This window comes from Manacus vitellinus, unplaced genomic scaffold, assembly GCF_001715985.3.
Source record: "Manacus vitellinus isolate BGI_N305 unplaced genomic scaffold, ASM171598v3 scaffold_56_pilon, whole genome shotgun sequence".
In the NCBI taxonomy this organism is placed as follows: Eukaryota; Metazoa; Chordata; class Aves; order Passeriformes; family Pipridae; genus Manacus; species Manacus vitellinus.
In genome coordinates, this window is record NW_021940660.1 from 3,111,731 (window position 1) to 3,124,483 (window position 12,753).

At 37.3% G+C, this 12,753-nt stretch overlaps 1 protein-coding gene across 1 annotated transcript in view; it reads left to right on the plus strand.

Annotated features, from left to right (window-relative positions):
* DPYD (dihydropyrimidine dehydrogenase) overlaps window positions 1-12,753 on the plus strand; it is a 338,474-nt gene that overhangs the window by 285,538 nt on the left and 40,183 nt on the right. Inside the window, exon 21 of the mRNA XM_029963231.1 lies at window positions 7,442-7,621. Coding sequence (XP_029819091.1) covers window positions 7,442-7,621 — 180 coding nt within the window. The remainder of the gene's footprint in view (window positions 1-7,441; window positions 7,622-12,753) is intronic.

Genomic DNA, 12,753 nt, shown 5'->3' on the forward strand with positions numbered 1-12,753 from the left:
TTTCTTTTTCTTTTTCTTTTTCTTTTTCTTTTTCTTTTTCTTTTTCTTTTTCTTTTTTTTTTTTTTTTTTTTGTAATACAGATTTCTTAAGCCCTCTGTGAATGGTTGCCTTCTTTTCAGACCCTGGGGTTATTAGCATCTTTAAATCTTTCTTCTGTGTGTTACCTCTCTAAGTGTCACTAGTAAGCCCTCAGCTCCTTAGGACTTCAAGTCTAGGACTTAGTAAAAAAATAGTAGGTGGGGGTTTTTTCCCATAATTCAGACAATTCATAGATGTAATGTTTGAGTCCTTCAAACTGCTTTCTGAAAGCTATACTAGACTCTGGAACCAGTAATAGTTTATTAGTTCATATATATTAGTTCAATTCTAATGTTTTTAAAAGGCTATCATCTATCATCCAATTCAGTTTTGCATCTTGATCCAGTATCTGAAGACTTGTTAAGTAACATCCCATCTGCTAACCTATATATCTAGAGTCATTTAAGCAGCTAATGTGAGTGAATCAAATCATTCCATCTGTACTGTATCAATATTTTGGAAGCTTTCTCTTACTTACAAATTTGTTCTTTAAAACAAAGAATCTTGGGTTTTTTTTTCCCAGAGTGCACATTGTCTGATAATCCAATTCCCCTAATGTTCTTAATCCTACAGCCCTCTAGCAGAAGTAATAATTGCTGATAGAGAGGATAATTTAGGCTACACATTTAATGTACTTGGTGTTCACCAAGACATGAGGAAGAGGAACCATGGTTATACAAACAGCCTTTCCATAGACATTGGTGTCCTGAAGATTGTATAATCTCCCCTCTCAGAGGAGATTTTATTTGTCTGCATGTTCTCACATTGCAGTTCTTGCCACATTATTATGAGTACTGTGTCAGACAACCAGTGCAGTGTCTGCTGCTTTTTACTTTGGAGATCTGGGCACATCTAAATTAGTGTACAGAAGCTAGAAAACATATATTTTCATTTCCATAGGCATATAGATTGCATGGACCAGGAAGATCTTTCTTTAGTTGGGTCAATTTTTGCTAGTTGCTTTTGAGAATAAATTTTAAATTGTATGTGTGCCTTACCCAGATTATCATAATGCTCTTGCCCACTACAACAAAATTAATCTTCTTAAGGTTGCCAATTCATATGGATACCCAGGTGGGCACAAATAGAATTATTCCTGAAGCATCTTGCATTCATTCACAACTTCAGTCTTTTTTCAACAGAATCTTAATCAATAGACACTAATCAAGAAAGCAGTAGCTTCAACTATACATTAAATAACAGCTCAGGCATTCATAAATGTTTCTCCAAGAGGAAGATGAATTTATGTCTTCAATACTTATCAGGAAGAATTTTTAATAGAAAAAGAAAGCTTCTATAAAAAGATTATTAATGTTAAAATTGAAAATATAATATAAAAACAGTAAACCTTTTGCTTATCATTTGGACATATCAGTAAAAATATTTCAAAGGGAGTCAACCAAATTCATGGAAAAGCAAAATTGTTAATGCATTGTAAAACCTCTCACAGTTATCTCAGAGGAATAATAGTTCTTTATCCCCTTGCTATGGTAACAATATTAGAAATTTTGAAGTCAAAGGCCAATTTCCTAATCGGATGACTTTTTGAAAGCTATTTTATTTACAGATCCTATGCAATTTAGAACCAAAGCTGAAATAAGTCTCCATCTTCTGTGGAAGTAAGATGGCATTCTGCTAAATGCTAGAATTTTATGATTTGAAGGGAAAAAAGGGAAAAAGAAAGCAGCCAGTGAGACCTAAGAATATAAAAGCATTTGAGATCTCAGAAGGAGTTTAAATCAATGCACTGCCACAGTTACAGCACAGATGAAAGAGCCTGCTGTCTCAATTGCCAGGAATCTACTTAGAAACTCTCACTTTGATTTTTTTTTTTTTGTAGTCCGTTACATTACCACTAAATGCAATATACAGAGACATCACTGCTTTGATGATGTACAGCTACAACAAATAGAAACTAATATGGTAGAACAGTCAAGCTTTGTGATTTGCGTTTGTATATACAAATATATACCCATCAATCTTGTTACTTCTAGACTGTATCACTGCCACCCATCTGCCTCCTTACTGTTACTTCTGTTTTCATAGAAGTGACAATTATTTTGTACCCATATTCTGAAGATATATATATATATATATTTCAGAGGGGTGTAAAAATCAAAATTTTCTCCAAGCTATTGTCTTCCAGAACAAATTCCTCATTTGCAAAGGGTTCTGATAGTGCTTTGAAACAATTTCAAATTGGAGAACAACTGCTGCCAGACGTTACAAGATTCTTGTTCTCACAGTTCTTGTCACACCAAGAGTACTTACACTTCTTGCAAAACAGCACATTATTGAACAGGTCAGCTTCTCTGACCTGATCCAGTCTTTTGTAGTGAACTTGCAGTATGTGAGATTATACACATACCTCCTGTTAGGTGAAAGTAGTATAGGAAAAAACTACCACAAATGTGTCTAGATCTGCATCTCATCTGTGGCCTCTGCTGAAATCCCAGCTATTGATGGAATAGATGGGCTAGGGTTCATTTTTGGCACCATATTCCTCACCATCACCTGTCCAGCTGGGATTCAATGTATAATAATGAGTTTATGTAAAAACTGAATGTCATGGGGTAAGAGAGAGTGGACAGACTAATGCCTGAAGAAGACTTCATTGTTTCCTCTTCTAGCATTACAGGAAATATTTTCTCCTCTGCAACATCTGCCAGTGGGAAAATGTAAGGTCAGCACTGAATAGGAATTTCTTTATGGGGTGATCTGTCTGGAAATGCCTCAGGCACTGTGTCCAGCTTCTGCATGGTTGGCACAGGTCTTCCACAAAGTCTCCCAGGATATGCCAAAGTGTCTACTAGAAATACGTCCATTTTTGTAGAGAGTGAAACAGAAATAAAATGTAATGTCTGGGTATTTTTCCCATTGCTTCTAGAAACAGACTATAGACAAAACTGAAAGGTCTTACACAGACAGAGCTCTCAGTAAACAGTGCAGGGGATTTACCTCAGTAAACACTTCAGAAATTGGCATCTCTTTGTTGTGTAATGATTCTGCTAAAAGCAAAGGCATTTACAATGTTTTATAGCTGATATGGTAGTACTTGTCACCAATAATGAATTTTTTCTTCAAAAATATGTAAATCGAAAGTTTCAGATTCATGTGAATGATTAATGACAATCACATAACCTGTAAAATTTTTTTTACACAATAATAATCTGTGACAATTTACTCCAGTTCCTCAAGTAAGATTTGTGATGTCTCTAGATCCTGTGACAAAGACTCCGTTTTTATGTTTATTTAGTAATAGAGCAGGCAGGTCATTTCTTATGCAAGACATCAGCAGGGACCTTTGCATGCCTCTCCCATCATTGCATTTTGCAGAGCAGTTTTACTTAGAGCCTTAGCCTATGATTCATTTCACATCTCCATTCCCCAATGAGATCGTTTGGTGTATGTTTGATTTACCAACCGCAAAGCAGGCATTGTGTCTTTTAGTATCTCAGACATGTCTGTATAGATTAGAATTGTAACCTACACTTGCAATTTACACTGTGCAGTTTTAGATTTCAGAATACTGAGAGCACAATGTAGTTGATCATACATAGCATGTTGGCCTGCTTGTCTTCTTTGGGACATAAGGGGCAATCATTGGAGTCTGGATCTGGGAGAAAGAAAAGGAGACCCAATGTTAAAAATTAAATTGTAGCAGTTCTACTACGAGTACAGAGCCAGGCAATGGAGTAAAACCAAGCTCGTGCAAAATTATCTCCCTGTATATTAGTGCAATATGAATAATACAGGTTTCTAAACAGGAAAAATGTAGCATCTTCCTCTTCTAGTCCAAGTTCAAGTCCAAAGCTAGAGACCAACTGTGGTTGAGATGTGGGAGGAGGCTTGGACTAGGGAATTGGATTTTAGGGCTCTCAAACCATGACACCAACACAAACAAGACAGTAGGACAGCACTTGTGAGCAGAGCAGCTGACAGCTTCATTGTGACCTGGACCTCACTCTGTCCCAAAGGATGCTCAAAGGGCCAGTGTCTCATTTTTCACAGAAGAAAGATACTTTCTACCTAAATGTTTCAGGTAAGAGGCTGGGTCAGTGAATAGCTTAATGTTAATTTACTCATTAAACAGATCCACTTGGATTATTTAGGATTAAGGGATATTAAACAGGTGCCATCTCTGCTATGTGATGTTCCAGCACTACTGCTTGCCAGAACCTGGGCTGATAAACCACACAAGCAACTGATCCAGACCCACTCTGTTTCTTATACTTGTCCATAAGTGGCTTCTGTTGGCCATGGGATACAGACCACTGCTCTGATACAACATGACCAAGTGTGTGTTCTCAGCTGTGAAGTTGCAGTTCTGTTAGGTTTTTGCTTCAGGGTCTAGAGGGAATCACATTTTGCTGTGCTTAGTTTGTAAAAGCATGATGCTGAGGAGAGGGGCTGAGCCGGCAGAGCTGGCTGCAGCTCAGTTTCATGTGTACAAGGCGCAGACAGCAGCAGTTACACAGCACTTCTTGCCTTTATCTCCTCTTGAGGTGGTTTGATAAGACATTACACGAGAGGTGGTAGCAACCAAAAGGTAGTTCCATTTTAAATACAGCCATAGCTGCACAGCAGAAGAGGGGGCTCAGGCTCAGCATTTAGCTTTGAAAGGGAGAGGAAGCCTGTTCCCTGTGCAAGCAGCAGGAGCAGAGCGGGGCATTAATGATGTGTGGAGATCGGTCGGTTCAGTTCTGCTGCAATTTTTCCAGATGCGTGAGTTTGAGTCTCACCTGGTCTATTGCCCTGCCACTTCTCTTGTGCTGAAAAGAGGGCACAGTGTCATTTAAACTGGTGATTCAGAGGCAGCCAGGTATGATGCTAAAAACCTCTCTCTGTGGTGTAGAAATTGTCATGGCTGATGGGTCAGGGTGACCTTTTATCTTCGTTTTGTTCACCACCTTTTAAAATGCAGCAAAGGCTTCTACACTGATTCATGGAAGATATTGTAAGCCTAAAATACAAATCTCACCATCTGAGAAATTTTGAAGCTCAGAATTTTGGAATTTGCCAATAACATGGCAAAAACTATTTCTGTTGGTTTTGTATGTTTTAATCTTTGAATCTCTCTAGTTCTAGGAAAGGCCCATAAACATAAGCACTTGCTTTTGTCACAGTGAAATAAGTGAAAGGCACGTCTTTGGCTAATTATGTAAAGCATTGGGCACCATAGTCACAAAGGTTCTACAGAAGAGGAGGATCATTTGAAACCACTTGTTTGTTTGAAGTCCTTCCATTTCAAATAACATTTTTCTTTAGTGCAGAGATTTACATTTTTCTTAAAAGTTGCATTTTGCCTTCAGTTCCGGACCTTATTTGGCTTTCCAGGGAAGGCAAACAGTGCACTGCACATAGGGATCAAATGTTAGCTCTTAGTGTGATATTATCTTCTGCACATAACACTGCACCACAAGATGGAAAACAGTAAAAACCTCTTTATTTATAAGGTTATTACAGGTATCCTCCAGTGTATCTCATGTGTACACATCCTGTCAAAATATTTCAGGATTTTGACAACAGTGTCTGAACTTGTTTCAAGTGACATGACATGGCTTTTAACTGTTTTTTTTTTATAGTTTCAGTGGTTTTAAGCATAGCTAATAGAAGTGTTACCCATGCACAAAAAAAATAAAGAATTCCTTGGTGAACGAAAAGGTTTAAATAAGCATCAGTTAAATTTTGCAGTTAAATTACCTGTATGGGAAATTATTATGATGCTCTCTGTAATTGCTATCGGGAAAAAAAAATCTTGAAGCCTGTGGAAGGCATAACAAACCTAATTAATGCCCACTCTGTTTCTTCAGAGAAAGATTTCATGTAATGTAAATGCACTCCATAGAAAATGTTATTGTGCTTATTTTATAGTTTGCCTTTATTTTTTTCTTGCACAGCTGTAGTGTATGGTATTTCCCAATGCAGTGTGTACCTGTCTTCAGGATTGCAAATTGTATTGTCATTTCTGAAATGTGAAAAACAATTATATATTTCCTTATTTTTCAAGTGTTGATGCCAGTTATGATCTAAGGTATATTGGATGTGTTTGTGCATGTGCACACATTCATGTTCTAAAATAGCTGACTATTTCATTGTTGTGTTCACTATGTGTGCATGGAAGTCAAGTTATTATCAGGAGCACTCTTTTTAGCTTTTATAATAAAAGCTGAATCAGAGGCTGAAAACACTGACACATCTGGAATTTAAGAGCATTTCTAGAGACTGACAATTAATGGCACTCAATCAACCCTGCACCTCATCACTGATGGCTGATTAGAGTTTAGCTAATGAGAAGGTATTCAGGGAACAGTCAGGGATTTTTTTATTCAGTTGTCAGTTTGGTTGGGGATCTCTATGGGTTTAAATCTGAGCTGATATACACAAAATGGTCCAGAAGAATCCATGTAAATAGTCAGACTATTCTCTGCTGTCAGTAGTTTTGTAGATCAGGGATCATTGCTTTAAAAGTTTATAAAGCTATATTGCTCTCTGTGTTTCTAAAGTATCTAAAATAAAGTGTTCTGAATGGGAAATGGTGATTAGCAGAAGGGGACTGTTCTGGTCTCTGTCTGGCAGTGCTCACCCATACTAACAGGTCAGCTTAATGGGTGTTTGCTGAGACACTACCATTGGATCCAGATTCATCTGGAGGGTATCCAGGGAAAAGACAAGAGGCAATGGGCATGAACTAGAACACAGGAAATTTCATTTAAGTATAAGAAAAAAACCTGCAAGGGAGACTGAATACTGGACCAAGTTCCTCAGAGAGGTGTAGTCTCTGTCTTTGAGGATATTCAAATCCTGACTAGATACAGCCTTGGGTAGCCTGCCCTAGCTGACCCTTCTCAGAGCTGGGAGGCTGGACAATGAGACATGCCTTCCAATCTCAGCAAGTCCGTGGCTCTGTGATTTGCTTAATTGGGACCTAACTGGTTATGTCTGGGCTTCCTTAACAGAGCAGGCTGGGGAATACCATTGTATGTGTGTTTGCAAGCAAAGGTCTGAGCAGAGATGATGGTTTGTTTGCCAGTGTGCTTGGTGCACTCACCATCAACACCCCGGAAGGCACACCTGGGGCTGGGCTTGCAGGCTCACCTCTGAACAGCCTTCAGGTCTGGTCTAAGGGCTGCCACTAGGCAACCTGGCCATAACTAGTGTCATTGAGCCCTTTTTTTCCTGAACTACAGTGGTGGTATCGTGACATAGGATTAAGCAGACAGCTAATATCCTCAATTCTTGCAGTTCTTTCCCAGTGGAGTTGTAGAAAGGGTCATCTGATAATCAGTGAGTACAAAGAGCTTGATAATTCCATGTGCTTCTCTGCCATGATGTTGATGATAACTGACTTACGTTTTGTAGGTGTGCAGTGCGATCCAAAATCAAGATTTCACTGTTATTGAGGACTACTGCACTGGGCTGCAAGCTCTTCTTTACCTGAAAAGCATTGAGGAACTTGAAGACTGGAATGGACAGAGTCCTGCAACCATGCGCCACCAGAAAGGAAAACCAGTACCTAGAATTGCTGACTTGATGGGAAGGGTATGTTGTTCCATTGGCATTCTTGACACTATGTCTTGGCTTTGAATGTAATTCCATAATCATTGTATGCAGTTTCTGCTACTTACCTTGATTAATCACTGCTGCTGTCACAATTAGTCACCAGGTCTTTTTCCTTCTGCGTATTAACAAATATCTGAAGGCAGCTTAAGAAGGCAAATTTGAAATGACTTGATATGGGCTAACATGTTTACTATAAATGTGATCACTTTATTCATAACATCATGTCTTTAAAATGTCTTTTTAAACAGGCAAATGCATTAGAACAAGTTCTGGAACTGTTTGTTTTAATGAAACTCAACTCAGTTCAGATTGATATTAATATTGTGCCAGAAATTCCTGGGTGTTCCAGCTGGGGTGCAACATTCAGGAGACATGCAAAAACCCCCTCACACTGGATCTGACTGGCTGAGGCAGGTGTAATCTGTTAGTCAGAACACTAGATCAGGTAGGAGTGGCCCTTCAGTCACTGTACCTAAGCATCTCAAGGTCTTTCATGTCTGCTGACACGCAAATGCTCTCTGAGGCAGAGAAGTTCCAGGTGAAGATCAGTGACACCAAAGGAGTTAATAAATTCTACAATATCATTTAAACCAAGAAAGTCTGTGATGAAATAGGAATGTAAACTGTGGTCTCTATGAAATCCTAACCTCTGGACTGTCTTTCCTCTCTGCTCCAGTATTCCCTGCTACAAAAGCGTTTTTGTCAGATGCAGTGAGTTTCAGGTGTCCCAGTACTGCTCATCCCTCCACCAGGGCACCTGCTGATCCATGCTGAGAAGCAGGGAAGTGTAACTGGCTTCCTAGTGATGCCCTGCTGCCTACTGCTCTAAGCAAAATACCTGCACAGCAGGGAGGCTGAGCTTTTGTTTCTGGTTACTAGAGGGGATCACTTTGAAGACTGATTTCAGTTATACATCATGCCTATTGATTATCCTTCCCAAAAATCTGATATACGCCTGTTGAAAATGTTGTAAAAAGTAAAGAATTACAAAAGAATAGGATTTGGAGTGTCAAACGCCTCCAAATCTCTGCTTATCATTGCTGATGACTGGAATTGGATTTAGCAGAAGATTAGAGACTCCTATATTGTTGTTGTTCTCTGTGGAGCTCTGGAAATTATAACATTACCTTCAAGGAGGAAAGACAATCCTATTCCTAAAGCTCTGGATAATACGCTGCTTAAAAATAAACCAAGATATAAGCAGTTTCATTTTCATCCACTTATGTTAAGCAGTTAAACCAGGCTCAAAGGGTTATATCTAAACTTCTTTCCTTTAACACTTGTAGAAACCTGCACAGCATTTCCAACTCATGTTACAGAGATTTGTTGTAATTCTTCTTTAAAGCTGCATTCAGTGTTCTATCTTTGTATTACCTTTGTATTTTACCAAACAGACAACTGTTGTCAAAGACAAGGAAAAAAATTATAATTCTTAGACTTTTTTGCTTGTCACTACCTCAATAATTAACTTTAAAAAGGTTGTTTGAAAATATGCTTTAAGGAAGCATTTAATAATTCAAAGGAATCAACTTGAAACAGGTCATATGAAAAAGAATAAAAACAAAGCCCTATGTAATCTTATCTGGCTGGCTCTGTTACACATTTAAAAGGAATAACACATGCAGAATATAATTGATTGTGTATTTGTATTAGCACTGAACTATATCCCATTGTATCATTGCTACTAAATAATAACATTTAAACTTAAGTGGGCTGCATCATTGATAAGCTAGTGATATATTTTAGGCATAAGCTCAGGATGGCTCTTCGTCCAGGAATGAACAATCAAGGGAAAAGGAAGAAAAATAATATAACTTGGGTAAAAGGAAACACTGTGATAAATGATCCTACTAGGGGCAATCAAATACAAAGACTTGATATCATTAATATTTATAATATCATAATTAGCAAGACTGTGCCTAAGCAGTGTTATTAGTGTAACTAATTATGTTATCATAAACTAAGTTTGCAGTATTGTAGGAATCAGTATTCTTACTTTCATAAATTATTATCAATATTGGATTTCATGTACTTGTGTCTAGTAAATTTAGTTAAGTACTGTAGTTTCATCTCAATTTAAACACCAATATCTAGCTTGCTTGGCAGCAAGTCATAATACACACTTCTGATTCTCTTTCTAAAATAAATTCAGTAAAAAGCATGTCCTTACTCTCTATTTCAAACAGAGAAGATAACCTATTGATATGTTCTCATCAATAAAAGTAATGTGTAGGAATGTGTATGTTATAGATGGAGTAAAATGTGACAGCTTAAATCCTGCCTTACAGTTTTAAAAACGTACAAGGAGCTGTCCAATTTTGTTTTGGTATTACCATGAGATGAAATGCAGTTTCTTCAGTTAGACCCTGTGAGAAGCTAAATAGCAAATACTGCTGAACATTTGCATTCAAGAAAAAGTGAAGATGCTAATTTTGATATGTTGTGGTTTTAGTGCAGTAAATGTAAAAATAAAAAGGATTCATCCTTCTTTTTGTTACAAGATTACTATTATTTTCAAATAGAATCACAAGGATAGGAAGTTCAGGCATTTGACATTTTAATAATAAGGAACTAGGAGAGAATTATTTTCACTAACATCAAGAACCACTTGCTTTCTGATTGTGTACAAATTCATTGACCTCTACCAGTTTTAAATAGATTGCAAATTTAGGAGCCATTCTGTTTCCAGCTAGGTATGCTCATAATTGTATATGTTCTGAGTCACAGTGCAATGTTGAGTGATAATGTCTCTTTTTTTATATAACGGTGGGCAACTTTTTTTAAAATTAATTTTCTATCTTGGTTTCAGTATCAAACAGATGCTGAGTGCAGTGTTACCACAGGAGAGTGACACAGTGGAGTTTTGTCATTAAATATTGTAGTATTCGATGACCAGAGTAAACTAAAGATAAATACCTTCTCCTAAATGATACACCTGACATCAAATTTAAGCTGTCTTGCCATGCAGTCACCAGATTAATGACAAACTGAACAGTTATCACTGACAATTGTTACATTTATCACAATAATTTCCTTCTTAGAAAGAATACTGAAAGTACTGTGCTAAATAGTGTAATATAACAAGCAGTTAAATAGCAAACATAAAATGCTTGGTCTGAGAAAGGGAATCATATTGATTATTATCTGTTCATCCTTCTGTATTAATGAAACTAATACTTCCATTTGATAATTTATAGCCATTGAAATATCAGAAGCATCATAGCACTAGACAGTATTTTGGAAACTTGATTGCTGTTTTTGTTTTTCACTGTTCCAGAATCTATTTTTTTTCGTATATAGACCCTAAATTTATCATCTTTGACACAGAGGTAGATATTTTCCAATGTTTTTTTCAGTAGCACTAGCTTTTTCCCTTTTGCTAACACAGCAGTTGCTTACCAGTGTCTAGAATGTGACCTGTAGTACTACGCTGACTGTAGTAGCAGTGAGATTTCCACTTAGAAATGCTAGCCTCAGTTGTGGCTTTGAGTCACTGGGTGATACAGTTTTCCGTAGCTTCACCAATTTTACTCATTCTTTCCTGTGGTTCTAGTCTTATCCGTGACAGCTCCAAAAATAGTCCTAGCACAGATGCTGAATCAGGCTCACAAAGATGGCCAAAGCCAGTCTTCTGGGCTTCCTTCCTCATTGCTTTTTTGATGGCTTATTTAGTTGGCATTTGCTTTTTTTTCTGTGGGAGAACCTGACATTTGAAGCCTTGGCACAGATGACTGTCATTAATATCAACTCTGAATCACCTTTGCATTAAATGCATGGAATAAAACTTGTCAGCTTGTCTCAGCTTTAATCTCAGTTTGCAAATCTTGACACTGAGATGAGAAAATGGCAAGGTAATGATGACACCACACTGCTTCTCACTGACTCCTTCAAGGAAAAACTTTTGTAAAAGCACACTTACCTCAGCATGAATTTAGGACTGAGATCAAGTGCATGATGCAGTAAGGCAGACCGTTAAGATGTAGTGCACACTCTTACAACCCAAAGTTATTAGGGTGACTGCATAAAAGAGAGGAAGGGCATAGTTAAGTCTCCTTACAATCCAGAATTAACAGAATTATGTTTTAAAATAATATTCCTAATTTTCTCAGGAGGATACATGACCAGGAGTGATAAAGATGACTGTTCTCACTAGGTGTCTGGGTAAGGTACAGTATTCCCCAGAGGTGCAATTTGATCTCCTGTGTGTCTCACTGTCTCACCTTGTCTGTTTGTTACAGGACTCTTTTATTAGTTGCTCACTGATCTTAATCCAGAGAGCTGAAGTGATTATGTCCCAGAAATGTGATGGTGTCAGCTGGTGATCACAGAAGTGGTGCAGTGTGTCGCTGTATAAACTTCCACCTAATGTCAGCTATAAAAATCATACTTAATGCAGTGGCCACTATACGTGTCAGGGAATTAAACATCAAAAATATGGCGATATATTCAGTTGGTAGATGTGGGTTTATAGGAAGAGATAAATATGTATGGTTCATACCTTGCTTTAAGCACCAGGAGTTTTCCAAAAAGTGACATTTGTTTGATCATGTCTAAAAGATAAAAAAATAAAAATAAGAAAAAAATAATTTAAGCATCTTGATTCCAGAAATATGCAAAATACAAACAAAACTGTTTTAATAGTGGATAATTCTCAACTGGTAAGGTTGTGCTATACTAAAAATATTAAAACTGTATGTGATAAAAACACATTTATAAACAGTAGCTTTTTTCAGCAGACAGAGAAAGAGAATGATGCTGTACATGCACAGCGTGTGAACTTCAGTGAAAATTCATCACCTTAGATTTAGCAAGCTGCTGATTTTCGTCTTTGAATGGACTTCCCATTGAAACAGACTTCCTATTAAGACTAAAATACTCATTTCCTTCAAGTATCTATGGGTACTGAAAGCTGAGTCTTCTGAACAATACAAATTTGCTAAATCCTAACTGTATTGCAGTCAAATCTAAATAGCCATTTATATGGAAGAGAAAAAAACCCCTTGCTATACCAACTAGATTTCATACCAAATATTAAATCAACTCTTAAATAAATAAATTAAATGTGAACTCCCAGCCATGCACAAAGTTTTGGCTGCCTTCAGATTCTTCAA